General features: G+C 33.6%; 3 protein-coding genes across 3 annotated transcripts; 2 read left to right on the forward strand and 1 right to left on the reverse strand.

Annotated features, from left to right (window-relative positions):
- On the reverse strand, positions 1-888 carry LOC146882216 (uncharacterized). Its single transcript, XM_085667326.1, has 3 exons — positions 652-888; positions 337-560; positions 1-268 (listed from the first exon to the last, which is right to left on the reverse strand). Exons 1-3 carry the CDS (start codon positions 886-888, stop codon positions 1-3), a joined length of 729 nt encoding a protein of 242 aa, XP_085523452.1.
- A 3,911-nt stretch (positions 889-4,799) lies between these two features.
- On the forward strand, positions 4,800-5,204 carry LOC114165289 (uncharacterized). Its single transcript, XM_028049942.2, has one exon. It carries the CDS (start codon positions 4,800-4,802, stop codon positions 5,202-5,204), a length of 405 nt encoding a protein of 134 aa, XP_027905743.2.
- A 6,842-nt stretch (positions 5,205-12,046) lies between these two features.
- On the forward strand, positions 12,047-15,337 carry LOC114166265 (expansin-A4-like). The gene is made up of 3 exons (XM_028050983.2): positions 12,047-12,322; positions 12,930-13,248; positions 14,390-15,337. The coding sequence occupies exons 1-3, from the start codon at positions 12,175-12,177 to the stop codon at positions 14,697-14,699; spliced, it is 777 nt and encodes a 258-aa protein (XP_027906784.2). The 5' UTR covers positions 12,047-12,174; the 3' UTR covers positions 14,700-15,337.
- The last annotated feature ends 898 nt before the right edge of the window (positions 15,338-16,235 follow it).

Raw genomic sequence — 16,235 nt, forward strand, 5'->3', positions numbered from 1 at the left:
CTACAAGTACCTAGGAATCCAATTTGTGGAATTTGTTGTTTCGTTGTCCAATCTTGTCTTGATTCTTGGACATATTGTGTTTTTGAAGGATTTTGCCTTTGATTTATTCTCAGCCCATCTTTTCATCATATAAAGACGTATTTCCTCCATCATGGACACTATTGGCTTACTCCTTGCTTCTACAATTATATTGTTGAATGCCTCACTCATGTTATTCACGAGTGTGTCACACAAAGGTCTAGGGATGAACTTTGATTTTGACCAAAACCTATTCAAGTGGCACAAATAAATCAGTAATGCTTCACAATCAGCTTCAGCAAAGTTGAGTAAGGTTACCTTGGGGGTATTCCTAACAGATGTTTGAAAGCATCGTTGTTAACTTCTTTAATCTTCTTCATGACTTTCTCCCATTGTTGTGGATATGTGCTATGAGTTGCTTCCCACATTAAAGCTTTTAGATTCTTTCTTGGGAATTTCTTCCTAAACTTTGCATATAAATGCCTCATATAGAACCTTTGGTCAACCCCAGGCAAAAGAGATTGAATGGTAGATAACAAACCCTGCAAAATACAATTAAATCAACTTAGACAGGCCACCAACTATCTCAGCAGTAAAAGGTCATAACAAAAGTGTGGAAAATAGTATACATACCTTTTGTTGGTCTGACATGAACGTGTAGGATGCACAGATATCTGGTCCCCTAAGATCATCAATTAACAACTCCAAAAACCATGTCCATGTGTCCTTATTTTCCACTTCAACAACAACACACGCAATTGGTACCATTTGGTCGTTGGCATCCCTTCCAACAATAGTAAGGAGTTCACCCCCATACTTGTGTTTCAGAAAACAACCATCTAAACCAATAAGAGGGCGACATGAAATCATACTATCTTTGCAGGCTTTTAAACACATGTAGAACCTGTTTAAATATTTTTTCCCTTCATTTCCTTCAACTTTAACCTTTGTTGTAGAACCAGGATTAGAACGAAGAATCTTATGTGCATAATCATAGATTCTATTAAATTGTTCTACAAATGACCCATCAACTTACTCAACCGCTAGTGTTTTTTCTCTACAAGCCATGGACTTTGTCACAGCAATATTCCACTTCATAGTTACTTTATTGTGAATATCAACTGCCCTCAGACTTGGGTTGTCTCTTAATGTGTTTTCCAACCTACTACTTAACCACTTAGCATTTAGATTTTTCACATTGAATCCTCTGTTGCACTTGTGCTTGTCATTAATTCTCTTTAACTTCCATATGTTTGTTTCAGCCATATAAGCACAATAGGCAAACCAAGAACATTTTTCTGTCCCACCCAAACATATCACTCTACATCTACGTTTATCAATTTTTTGAAGTTTTAGCCTTCTTCCAGATTGCACTCTATATGTCCTTATTGCCTCTACAAATGTCTCTTTATCTGGAAAATACGTTCCAACTTCCCACTGGTATTGGGCCATGCTTTTGGACATTTTAAAGGTTCCAAAGTTTGCCTTACATTGGCTGCCACTGGCCAATGAGTCATCACTACTTGGATCATCACTGTACATGTCATCTGATTTCCACACATCATCAGATAACCTCCTATCATGCAAATCAACATGGGCACTGCCATCAAATTCTAAGTCTTCCTCCCATCTTCTTGCCCATTTCCTTCCCACAAATTGTCCTCATAATGGACACTTACATCATGTAGATCTTCCTCACTCATGCTATGATCAGAATCAGTTTCACCTTCATTTTTTCCTCCCCAATCCTTGTTTCTACCTCAGCTCTAGTTTGGAAACCACCTACTGCCTCATGTGCCTCAGCTTTAGTTTCCTCAGCTTCACGTACTACATCAGCTCCAGTTTCCTCAACCCAAATTTGATCCACTTCAGGTTGGACACCAACTTCTGCTTCAATATCATATTTTCCTCAACTTGAGTTCCTGGTTAAACTTCAACATTGACAACAACCTCAATTTCTGGATCCCTTTCAATTTGTGGCTCCACCCTAATGTTATGGTGACTATCAGCGTCATCTTCCAATTCACATGCCATGTCACAACCATTATTATCTTGTTGCATTTCAGCCTCATGAACCACATTATTATCCTGCACATGATTAATGTCATCTCCATCGCCACAACCACTATGACCATCCACCTCAACCTGGACCTCAACATTTCTAGTTCCTGTTTCTGCCACCACCTCTTCAGGGAAGTATTCCAAAAAATTGTCCACAACCTCAGCTTCACAAATTGAGTGACTAACAAACATATGAACTTGCCCACCTTCTAGCAATATTGACCATGTGCATTGCACCCATGTCATCAGACAACATTTTTAAATTGTTCTCCAATACAACTGACTTACTAACTTTATACCACAAATCTTTAATGTTTACATAACCCATTTCCCTAAGTATTCCCATTATTTCAAAATAGCTCCACCTATCTAGGTCACAAGCCAACATGGACGTTAACCCATTACTATAACTCAATGTTTCATTCGTTTCAAAGTATCCCCCATGGTGGACCACCACCTCAAATCTATCATCACACATCCCAACCTATAAAAAAACATAAACCAAGTTAAAAGTTACAATATATATTACAACCCATATCCCAAAAAAGTTAAAAGGGGACCACAACCCACTGACCACAAACCAACGGGACCACAACCCACACACCATTACAAACACACACAGACAACATAACACATAAAAAATAATACCAATGCCACAATTTCAAGACTATATAAGTAAAATGCGACATTCAATACATTAAAAAACCAAAAAACATACCTTCGATTTCGTGCCACTACAAACAAAGCGACGACCCTATGCCACACCGAAGGAGAGCCCGAATCCTTCCTCTTCGAATTGTTATTTATTGATTGATTTTTGCTTCTTCCTCAAACCCTAATTTCTTCAACCGTTATCCCCAATTTCTTCCTCGAACCCTAATTGTTTTCTTTCTTCCTCGAACCATAATTTCTTTCAAAACCCTCGAACCCTAATTTCTTTCAAAACCCAATTAACACTGTTTTTCATTTCTCGTTGTTTACTATCCACATAATCTGATGTCCCTACCTTGCCACGTCATTTTGAATTGCCACAGTATCACATCATATCACTTTGTCGTTAACTTATTTAACGCGTTAGCGTCGAGGACTAAATTGAACCTCCTACACAAACTAGGGGACTAAATTAAATCCCAAAAAAATTAGAAGACCAAAATGAACCTAGCATATAAATTAGAGGACCAAAACTCTAATTAAGCCAAAAAAAAGCCCCCTCCTACACGAACCAAAAAATACCCTACTATGCCAAATCTTCACACTTCACACTAAACACATGATGATTTACACGAAACCAAGGTCTCAAATCCACGAACTTGCAAGTTGAGCACCACCACAGCTCGAACTAAACACCAATGCCACAAAACCTACACCAACAAACACAAATCACAAACTCCAATTCAGAAAAAATGTTTCCTCCAGGATCTATCAACTAACCTCCACCACCTCTACTGCTTGACAATGACGCACCACCTACAGCAAGCATGACCCACATTTATTCAACACCCCATGTACTCAGTTGCACCACCTACAAGTAAAGGTTCAACTCAAGTCAGAAACAATTCTCCAGAACGTCCTCAACCCATAAACTCGTGCGAGACCACCTCCTGAAGCCCACTACACGGTCGTCATACAACACCTGCAAAAAAAAAAACAAAGTTTAACATTCATACACCAAGCTAAGAACTAAATCTCTATGAGTGGGAAGCAAGTTATGCGAATAGAGAAAATTCACGAGTAAGGATCGGATCCGCAAAGAAGGGATTGAATCCCACTCTCCCGATTCCACACATGGTACCACAGAAGATGAGATTTGTTCCAAAGAAGAGGGGCTTAAATCTACGCATTTGGGATCGGTTCCAAGCTTCAACGGATTAATCCACTACACTAAAATACAATTTGGGATCGATTCCAAGCTTACACATATTGATCCAATGCACCAAAATATCCCAGATTTGTTCTAGACAACATGGGATCGGATCCAAACACCTGTGGATCGATCTTGAAGTGGATTGTCACTGCACCGTGAAGAAATGATAAAACAGCCCTTCATTCATGATTCAAACTCCATTATTTACGACTATAATATTCTCCATTACCATGCACAATGGCTATTCACCATATGCACCATCCACACATACATATGTGGAGAAATCAACAAAAAAAAAACTCACCTAAAATGCCATAAGCACCAGATGACCCTCTTCGCCTACACCAAAAACCAACATTGGCTTCTCCCCCTCTTCCAACTTATACAATGCACCAACCACATACATTAGCCTTCTAACTTACTAAATTCTTATTTAATGCATGCTTTAGTCAAAAGAAATGAAAATAGCTTGTGTAGTCACTTTGTGTGTCAGGAATCTTGTTGCTTTTCTCTGACGAAATCTTACACAGTGTCGCACAGTCTCACCACTGAACCTGAACAATGTAGGCACTACATTGCTACATGCAACATGTGAAAAAAAATGTGATAAGGGGTAGAAGCGTCTTTTGCTACAACAATCCTTCAAATCTCCCCTGAACACGCAAGATAAAAAAATCCAACCATCCTCCAAATCATTGCAACCCCTCGCCCTTATTTCATCCAAAATGAACGTGTTTTTAACCCGGTAATCCATCATCTGATTTCCTTTCAAATAGGAAATCATATCAAGTGAACAAGCCTTAATCTTAAGGGTGCTCAATCATGGATAGAAGAAATTGAGAAAAATTTCATCACAATGACGTGTGCTGATGCAAATAAAGTCACATTTGCTACATTTATGCTCGTTGAAGAAGCTGAAAATTGGTGGAGATTTACAAAACAACATTTGGAGGATGAAAGGAGACAAATTACTTGGGAAGTCTTCAAACAAAAGTTTCTGGAAAAATATTTTCCAAAGGATCTTCGAAGGAGGAAGAAAGTTGAATTCCTTAATCTTCATCAAGGAACCATGTCTGTAGGAGAATATGCAACAAGGTTTGATGAGTTGTCAAAATTTTGTCCTTACTTTCATGATAGAGTTGATGAACATTCCCGTTTTTCCCAATTTGAAAGTGGACTAAGACTTGATATTGAACAAGTAGTTGGTTATTTAGAGATTTCTTTCTTTCCTACTCTTGTAAACCGTTGTAGGATTTATTAGGATGATACTAAAGCAAGGCAAACTTAGTGGAGGCAAAGAAGGCCTTTGAGGCACAAAATAAATTATTTCAATAATAAAAAACCTACCAATGTCCATCTCATGCTTCTGGAATTCTTCAAGACAAAAATATTCCTCTCCTGCCAATAATCCAGGCATAACCAACCCTATCAAATGTTTCCATTATGGAGGACCTCATATGTCAAGGAACTACACCACAAAGACTGTAACTTGCTTCAGTTGTGGGAAGTTGGGTCATTATCGTAATGAATGCAAAGAGTTAATTAAGGAAAAATGGAATGAGGGAAGTAACAATGGAGGAAAGAATCAACTTGGAAGACCAAAGACAACCAAAATAGTCTTCACGATGAATGGTACTAAAATTGTTCAATATGAAGATCTAATCCAAGGTAAATGCATCATAAATGGTCACCTCATTAATGTACGATATGATTCAGGTGCTAGTCATTCTTTCATATCAAATGAATGTATCAAACATTTAAAGTTACCTATCTCTTTATTGCCACATGATTTAATTGTATCTACTCCTACCAACGTTCCAGTCACCACTTCACTTACATGCACAAATTGTCATATTTCTATAAGGAATAGAAAAATTTTCTATAAATCTTATATGTCTACCCTTGTCTCATTTGGATATTGTTCTTGGAATGGACAGGTTATCTTCCAACCATCTTCTTCTAAATTGTCACGATAAGAATTTAATTTTTTAATCACACATAGTTGAAGATTTTGACTCAAAAGGATTAAAAGAGAGTACTAATAACTACAATGAAATCCCAAAAGGATCTCAAGTATACATGATCTTAACTTCTTTAAAAGTCAAGGAAATTCCAAACATTAATAAGTTTCTTGTTGTTTGTGGGTATCTTGATATTTTCCCTGAGGATGTTCCTGGATTACCTTCACAAAGAGAAATAGAATTGGCTATAGACTTGGTACCAGGATCAAGACCTGTGTTTGTAGCCCCTTACAAGATGTCACCTCTAGAGTTAGCAGAGTTGAAAAAATAAATAGAGGAACTGTTGGACAAACAATTCATCAGACCTAGTGCTTCTCCTTGGGGTGCGCTAGTATTGTTAGTCAAGAAGAAGGATGGCATTATGAGGTTGTGTGTGGATTATCGTCAACTTAACTAAATCACCATTAAGAAAAAATACCTTCTACTAAGAATTGATGATTTTATGGATCAATTGAGAGGAGCTATGGTATATTCCAAAATTGACTTAAAATCTGGCTATTATCAAATTCGAGTCAAGGCGGAAGATATTCAAAAGACAACACTTAGGACAAAATACGGTCATTATGAGTACTTGGTAATGCCTTTTGGTGTGACCAATGCTCCTACCATTTTCATGGATTATATGAACTGTATTTTTCATGAATTTTTGGATAAATTTGTGGTTGTTTTCATTGATGACATTTTAATTTATTCCAAAAATCATGAAGAACATGAGAGACATTTGAGGATTGTGTTACAAATTCTCAAAGAGAGGCAATTGTATTGAAAATGGTCAAAGTGTGAATTCTGGTTGAAAGAAGTTCAATTTTTGGGACATGTGATATCACAAAGTGGCATTGTAGTTGACCCCTCAAAGGTTCAAGCAGTATTGCTTTGGGAACAACCAAAGAATATCACAGAAATACGTAGTTTCTTAGGATTGGCAGGCTACTATAGAAAATTCATCGAAGGATTTTATAAATTAGCATTGCCTTTGACTAAATTAACATGTAAGGGATAACCTTTCTAATAGAATGAAACATGTGAGTTTAGTTTTCAAGAGTTGAAGAAACAATTAACATCTGCATCTGTTTTAATCCTTCTTGACCTTGCAAAAATTTTGAGGTATATTGTGATGCATGTGGACAAGGATTAGGATCTGTGTTGATGCAAGAAAGAAAAGTTGCAACTTATGCTTTAAGACAACTCGAGCAACATGAGCTTAATTATCCTACACATGATTTGGAATTAGTTGTAGTGGTGTTTGCATTGAAAATATGTAGACATTACTTGTATGGAGCAAGGTTTGAAGTTTTCAGTGACCACAAAAGTTTGAAATACCTTTTTGATCAAAAAGAGTTAAACATGAGACAACGTAGATGGATGAAATTTCTTAAGAATTACGACTTTAAGCTGCAATATCACCCTAGAAAAACAAATGTTATTATCGATGTTTTTAGCCGAAAGTCTATACATGCATCTACGATAATGGTGAAGGAATTGGATATGATAGAATCATTCAAAGTCTTGAACTTAGTTGTAAAGCTTAGACCCAATAGCATATGCTTAGGAACATTAAAAATTTCAAGTGGATTCTTAGAAGAAATAAAAGGAACTTTGGAAAGAGATCAATTCTTGTAAGGGAATTTGTTAGCGAAAATAGAAGGAAAGGAATCTGAATGTCACAAGGATTCAAATGCAATCATCAAGTTTAGAGATAGAATTTGCATACATGCAATAGAAGAGTTGAGAAAACCGATAATGGAGGAAGCCCATAAGTGTAGCTTAAGTATTCATCTGGGTGCTACAAAGATGTATTAAGACTTGAAGAAAATGTTTTGGTGGTCTAAAATGAAGAAAGCAGTGGTGGAGTTTGTCGCACCCTATCTAGTTTGTCAAAAAATAAAAGTTGAAAATGGAAAGCCTTATAAGGAACTATAATCCTTAGATGTTCCAAAATGGAAATGGGAAAGCATATCTATGGATTTTGTGACAGGTTTACCAAAGATTGTGTCTGGTCATGATGCAATTTGGGTCATTGTGGATAGATTAACAAAATCTGCTCACTTTCTACCTATTAACATTAGATTTTCCTTTGAAAAGTTGGTTCATTTGTACATAAGATAAATTATCAAGCTACATGGAGTACCTTCTAGTATAATTTCTGATAGACACCCTCGTTTCACCTCTAGATTTTAGGATAGCTTACAAAAAGCCTTGGGAACAAAAGTTAAGCTTAGTTTAGCTTATCACCTTCAAACTGACGGACAAACAAAAAGGACTATCCATTCTTTATAAGACTTGTTGAGAGCTTGTGTTTTAGAACAAACTGAATGTTGGGATCAATTTATACCACTTATAGAGTTCACTTATGACAGCAGTTTCCATTCAAGCATAGGAATGGATCCATGTGAGGCTCTATATGGGAGAAGATGTAGAACCCCGTTATGTTGGTATGAGAATGGAAATTCCTTAGTTTTGGGTCTAGAGATAATTCAACAAGAAACTAATAAGATAAAAATGATCAGGGAAAAGATGAAAACTTCTCAAGATAGGCAGAAGGGTTATTATGACAAATGACGGAAATCCCTTGAGTTTGAAAAAGGAGATCATGTTTTCTTGAAAGTTACACCTGTAACTGGGGTTGGTAGAGCTCTCAAATCTAGAAAACTTACACCCAAATTCATCAGTCCTTATCAAATCCTTAAAAGAATTGGTTCTGTCGCATACCAAATTGCTTTACCTCCAAACCTTTCGAAACTTCACAATGTTTTTCATGTGTCTCAACTTCATAAATATATTCATGACCTTCTTCATGTGATAGAACCTGATATAGTACAAATACGAGAAAACCTTACTTATGATATCCTTCCTGTAAGGATTGGAGATCGAAGAATTAAACAACTTCAAGAAAAGAACATAACTTTGGTAAAGGTATTGTGGAGTGAGCAAGATGACGGTGATGCAACTTGGGAATTAGAAAGTAATATGAGAGCTTTGTATCCCCATCTTTTCACAACCACGTGAATTTCGAGGACAAAATTCCTAAAAGGAATGGAGAAATGTAGCATCCATTCTTTTAAATACAATAGTTAGAAGAAAACAAAACTAATAATGTATATATATATATATATATATATATATTAAAAAATAATAATTAAAATATTATTAAATAGGTGTGTGTATTAAAAGAAAAAAAAATGAAAAATCTTCCAAGGAGATAAAAAGATAAGGAGAGAAGATAAGAAGAAGAAAAAAAGAAAAAAAAGAGAAGATAAGTTAAGGAGATAAACATTATCTCTTCATTAATGGAAGTAATGATGATTATGTCTTATATATGAAATGAGAGAAGAAGTTACGTGAGGAAGAAAGGAGAAGGAGAAAGTTTAGAGCAAAAGATTCGAAGAGATTGTAGTCCTCGTCAAATATTATTAGTGTGTCTTTCAATCAAATAAGGTAAGAGGAGTGAGGTTAAACTCTTTTAATATTAATCTTGATAAACTCATGGGTGTTATATTAATATTTTTTTTGAATAATATATTATTCTATATATTTCCATTTAACTTATTTTAGTTTATTATCCTCTCATATTTATTTAATTTATCTCCAGTTATGCATTGTCCTATTTATTTATTTTATTTTATTTATCTCCCGTTATGCACTAATCTTGTTTATTATATTTTTTTATTATATTTATTTATAACATTCTAATCCTTATCTAGTTATTTATTCAAAAAAGTAAAAGTAAATATTATTTATGTGGACCACAATGGGGTCTAAGGAAGTGTTACTAAGATTGATATTTAAGGATTCTTGACATTTCATGCACACATATAATTATAACACCATGCCACATGTTCATATATGCACACAAAATATATGACATTAATGGCATCATAGGACTCGAACCCGTGTCCTCTCAACACCACTCCACACACTCAACCACTTGAATTACCATTACTCCTTGTCATAACTCTCTGCATTAATTAACTTAGAGATCCTTTTACTCACATTTATATCAAATAAATATATTTATTTATTTAATTTTTTTCCCGAATCTTATTGTAGGAGGTCCTTGTCCAAGGTAGGATAATGGATTTAGATGATAATCTATTAACCTTGTGTGTGGTATGGTGTAACCCATTGGCAATGATTCTATAGAGTAGTATCAGCCATCACAAGTACAAGTTTCTAGTGAATCCGGTTTCATTACATTTATCTGGATAATTGAGTCAATGTCTCTTCTATCTTGGTATTACATGTTGTTTGTGTTTAAAGTGACTTGATTATTATTTGCTCATTTTATTTTCACTAGTTTACACTTCTCCTTGTGTCTTTATTTTCTTGTTTGTCTTTTTCTTTTGTTATGATTATCATTACTTGGTGTGAGCAGATGAAGAGACTTCTGTTGATCCTGATCAAGTAGAAGGAAATGTTGTTGTTTAGAATAGATGTTATAGATCAATCCTTTCTCTCAGTATCCTTTTGAAAACTTTTTTCTTCAGTTCATAGTTTTTCTTTTGGTTGTTTTGTGCCTTTAGATATCATGTATACCTAGTATATTTTGGATGATAGTAATAGTTGTTTTATTATAATCTTTCTTGTTACTCGTTTATATTAAATTATGTAATAATTTATGTAATAGTCTCTATTAAATGTGATGTTATACAACAAACTTTCAAGCAAAAGGATAAACAACTCTAATATCTTTTGAATCTAAATTAGTTGGCTATACAATAATTCCATTGCTAAAAACTATGAGAAACATTAAACTTTGTATCTTAAGAAATCTTCAAATACTTTCTTCATCTTCCTCTAAAAATTCTAAAGAACTATGAGGAAAAACTTGACAAATTAAGAAAAAACCACATTTAAGCTAAAATCTTCTAACACCTAGAATCCATACATGTTCAATAACATACATAACTTCAATAATACGAACATAAATAGAATTTTGAACACTTAATTAAAAAAAAATAGTTACCAATATAATCTCCTACTACCTCTATAAATCCCAACATATATACAATAACATCAAGATAATTATCGACCAGGGACGACTCAATGGTTTGGGAGGCCTAAAGCAAACATAAAAATTGAGGTCTTTTATTTAAAATTTATTTTTTGAGTTTTTTTTATGCAAAATTATTTATTAAATTGTCATAATTAATTTCATTTAACATTTCTCTCTCAATAGATAATAGGGCAATCTATTTAATCTTTCTTGAGATATTATTGATCCTAAATAAGTTTTTATTATCTTTACCTTGAAAAACTTCTATCGATTGAAGCAATTGACACAAGAAATATTAACATTATTCTATAAGTTATATATGCATTTGAAAAAAAAATTATTTTTATATAATTAAGAATATAAATTGGTTTATCATTTTCTAAACTTATAATTTCCGAAAAAGATATTTAATTCTGAAAATAAATCAAATACATCAATATCTAACAAATTATCATGTTTTAAAGATTTTTCAAATTTGAAGCATTTTTTCTTTCAAAAATGTATAATCTAGTGACTTTAACTTTTAACACTAAATAAAAAATAAAAAAATATCTTCATATATTTTAAATTGTTCAAATTTATTAATAGTTCCTATTTGTAATGCAATTTATTCAAATTTAACTTCATTATAACTTTTATATAAAAATTAAATTTGGTTCCAAATTCGAAAGAGACAAAATTGTTCAATTTTAAATAAAATTGAAAATAACAAAAATATTAAATATAAGGACTAAATTTAATATAAAATTTTGATTTTGATACGTGACACACTACTGGATTGACACATAAATATTTAAAAAAATTAAAAAAAATTAAATACAAAAATAAAATTAAGTTTAAAATTTAAAGAAAATAAAAAAAAAAATATTTTAACCTTTAATAAATTAATCACACAAAAGAAAAAAGTTTCAAACTAATTGGTAAAACCCCTACAAGATAATCTGAAACCAATTTATTAGTAACTCAGTTTACACTCATTGAAATAAAAAGATCCATTTTATCCCATCGACAAAAATAATTACATCACATCATCACATGGTTAGAGAGAGAAAGCATTAATTGGATGGTAACTATTATGAGACTATTGCAGATTCCCCCACTCCTTTCCCTCCGTCCATAAGTACCCCTTTCCTCTGCCGCCGCGCATTCCCTACAAACTCCACACAACCAAAAGATTTGGTCCAAAACACCTTTCACTCTTTCTCTCTCTCTCAGCCATGGCCGCAACAGTTCCACTATGCATTGCCTCGTTGGTTACTCTTTTCGTTGCCACCAGTGCCAGAATTCCCGGTGTCTACACCGGTGGTGCATGGCAGGGTGCCCACGCTACTTTCTACGGTGGAAGCGATGCCTCTGGAACAATGGGTATTTACACAAATAAACCCTCACTCTTCAACCATCAACTTCCTGTTCCTCTTTTTAAAACCTTAATCTGCCCATTTCTTTCATCCCATGATGTCCGGTTCCCCTGTTCTTCATAATGTACACCACTGGCGTTCCTTGTTCCACCTCTGCAACCTTAAAAATCTCACCTCTCTCCTCTATACACTGTTCTAATTTCTTTAAACTCACATTTCATTTGTTTTATTTTGGAACACTATTTCATGCACTGTGGATTTTGTTGTATAATCTCACATTAAAAGTGGGTAAGCAAAATCATTCCTGTCTGAAATCTCTTAAATTACCTCAAATAGAGACACCTTTCATTTTATTACATTTTTTTACTATTTTTTCTCTCTTCACCTTTACCTTCCTTATTCTCACCCTTAATGGAGAATTTAGTTAAGTTGTATGCATGCATTGAAAAATGATGTTGGTAGCCCCTTCCAAAGATTATGCATAACCAGTAATTCTAAAATACAAATTTTACTTTATGACAATCGTGAGCCAAAAAAAAACGTGTAAAATACTACATCTTGATCTACCACTACAGAATAATTATTTATGTATTTTATTTGTTTATGTTTTTCAGGTGGGGCATGTGGGTACGGGAACCTATACAGCCAAGGGTATGGGGTGAACACTGCAGCATTGAGCACGGCATTGTTCAACAGTGGGTTGAGTTGCGGCGCGTGTTTCGAGATAAAGTGCGACCAGGATCCACGGTGGTGCAACCCTGGGAGGCCTTCCATCGTCATCACCGCCACCAACTTCTGCCCTCCCAACTTCGCCCTTCCCAGCGACAATGGCGGCTGGTGCAACCCTCCGCGCCCCCACTTCGACCTCGCCATGCCCATGTTCCTCAAGATCGCCCAGTACCATGCCGGAATTGTTCCCGTAAGCTACCGCCGGTGAGATTTTTACCCCGTTAAATGTGTGCCTTGGTAACTTTTGTTTAAGAAAACATAGCACAGCTGGAAAATGGTAAAGTTCATAAAACACTAGGTGTAATTAGTTATTTTACAGATCAGCATTTTTTAAGTTTTTTCTTTTACGTTTTATTTTTATAGAAAAGTTATGTATTTATTTTAGTATATCAAATGTTTAACAAAATAACGATGAATCTTTATAAAATATTTTATCACATTATTTTTTATAAAATGATGCTTATTTTATTTATATTATTATAATTATGATAGATGTAAAACGATAATAGCAAAGTTTTTAATTGTCGAGTGTTTAATTTATTTTAAAATGTTTAATTTTCACAAAACTATTTTGCAAGTTTTTTTCATGAAGCAAAACTTAAGAAACAAACAATTAATTTTTCTGCAAAACTATATAGAAGATGGGGTAAATATTTGTTTTGTTCATTGTTCTTATTATTTATTTCGAAGAGGGTATTGTCGTAATTTGATGCTTATTCCATTGTGGAAACCGAGGAATCATGTGTTTTGGCCAGTTCCAAAACAACCCTCATAAGATGAGGAAGACATTTTTGCTTTATGATTCATTGTTCTCTTCCATCATGATTTTATTTACAAACATGAAAAAACCATATCAAAATATAATCTGCAGCTACATCCACTCTTGTTTGCATTGCACACAAATATTTTTATTTTTATTAAGATTTATGAAAATTTAATGGTCTCATATTTGACTTTATAATTCTCTGATGAAGTATTAATCAAACTTTTTACACAATAAATACAAGTGTATTATAAAAGGCACAAAGCCTTGTTCTGTGGTGATTTTGTTGGGTCACAGTCATACACACCACCCTGACACGTTCTTTCCAAAAGAAAACTGCATTTTGGGGCTCCGTAAAATATTAAATTACCAAAATATCCGGGTCAAACTTAGAAGTTTTAACCGGGACCATGACCATGACCACTTTTTAATAATTTATCTTTATTTTCCATATTCTTGTTTTTTCATCTTCCAACTCATTATGTTTAAACATAAAATATGTTTTGAGATTGATTATTAAAATAAGAAGTTTATAAAAAATGAGCATATTAGTAAATAATAATCATATTTTATTTGGTACAGGGTTGCATGTAGAAAGGCTGGTGGAATTAGATTCACGATCAACGGCTTTCGTTACTTCAACCTGGTTTTGATCTCCAACGTGGCGGGTGCAGGGGATATCGTGCGCGTGAGCGTGAAAGGAAGCAAAAGTGCGTGGAACAGCATGAGCCGAAACTGGGGGCAAAATTGGCAATCCAATGCCAATTTAGTGGGCCAGGCCCTTTCCTTTAGAGTCACGGGCAGTGACAGACGCACGTCAACCTCGTGGAACGTGGCGCCTTCTCATTGGCAGTTTGGTCAGACCTTCACGGGCAAGAATTTTCGCATCTGAAACAAAAATTTAAACATAAATGTCTGTTTTCGTAGCTTTCGTTTTTTTTTATTTAATTTTTTTTATCTAAAATGTGAGATGATTTTAGTTCTGGTCTTTTGGATTTAAAAACGCGTCTTAATCCCTTGAAGTTAAAAAATATAATTCTGATTTTTAAATGAGAAAATTTAGACATTAAAATCACTTTTTAAAATTAGAATTTGAAAGTATATCTTTTTAATTTCAAGGGATTAAAAAGGTTTTCTTTTCAAGTTAGAAAACCAATATTAGAATTATCTTGAATTTCTAGACTAAAACTATAACTAAGTTTTATTTGACTTTGGTTTAGTTTTTCCCCCTTCAATTTTCCTTTATTTTCCCGGGAAATTTTGAAGGTGTGTTGGGTAAAGTGTGTGGGGACAAAAGGTAAGAGAAGGGTAGATAAGTTAAAGTGATGGTGGGTATGGTTTGGTTTTTGGAAGGTGAATTTGTGTGTGATGTTATTAATTAGTAGTGAAGTGTAATTGGGTGTTGCTGGCATATTTATTACCCAGCAATGCTTTTTGACTTAGTGGGGCTGAGGAGGCTGCAAAGTTCATGTAGCCCGCATCTCCTTTATGTAATATGTTTCAGTTATAATGTATGTCTCTTTCTTTAAATTGCATCAATTATGTTTCATTTATATGTTTGTTCCTTACTTGCACTTTATGTTCTAGTACTAGTTTCATGACGTTTTAATGCTCTTCAATCAAAGCTTGAATAAATTCAATTCAACTGACAATATAAAGAACCATTAGATCTTGAGTTGAGTAAATTCTATTAAGTAAAAGTTGAGATTGTACTTATGATGAAAAATAGTGTAGGTCTTTCCATTTTGAAAGGGTTAACTTATGTTAATTTAGTAAGAACGTAAAAGAAATTCAATGAATATTTTCTTCCTTGTAAAATTGTATATTTATAAAATTTTTTGGACTTAATGTGAAAAAATGTTAAAAGTAAATAAAAACAATACGATGTTTCACTCGATATTCATTATTTAACATAGGATTAAATATGTTTTTGTCCTTAAACTTTTAGTGAAAATTGGAATTGGTATCTTTTAAAAATTTTGAATTAATTTAGTCTTTGAATTTTGTAAATGCATGGATTTAATCATTTTAACCAAATTTTATTAAGTTTATTTGATGTTTTAAATATATTTTATTATAATATTTAGTTTGTTTACATCGTTTGACCATATTCGAAACAATGTTAGCTGAAAAACGCATTTGAAACCTCAAATATATAAAAATTTGGTTTAAAGGATTAAATCTATAGATTTTAAATGTAAGGACTAAATTGGTTCAAGGTTTTTAAGAGAAACTAATTCTAATTTTTACTAAAAGTTAAAAGACCAAAAACATATTTAATCCTTTTAATTTATTATCATCATATATGTGTGAGTAATTGAATTATATAATTTTATCTGTTTTTATTGGGTTTGATAGTTCCACATCTCGTTTAGGAGTTGTTGTCAAAGGTGATTTAAATATTCTTTCATCTTTCCATGTTTCGAAT

Source organism: Vigna unguiculata, chromosome 10 (assembly GCF_037176805.1).
Source record: "Vigna unguiculata cultivar grain cowpea cultivar isolate G323 ecotype 2 chromosome 10, ASM3717680v1, whole genome shotgun sequence".
NCBI classification, from domain to species: domain Eukaryota; kingdom Viridiplantae; phylum Streptophyta; class Magnoliopsida; order Fabales; family Fabaceae; genus Vigna; species Vigna unguiculata.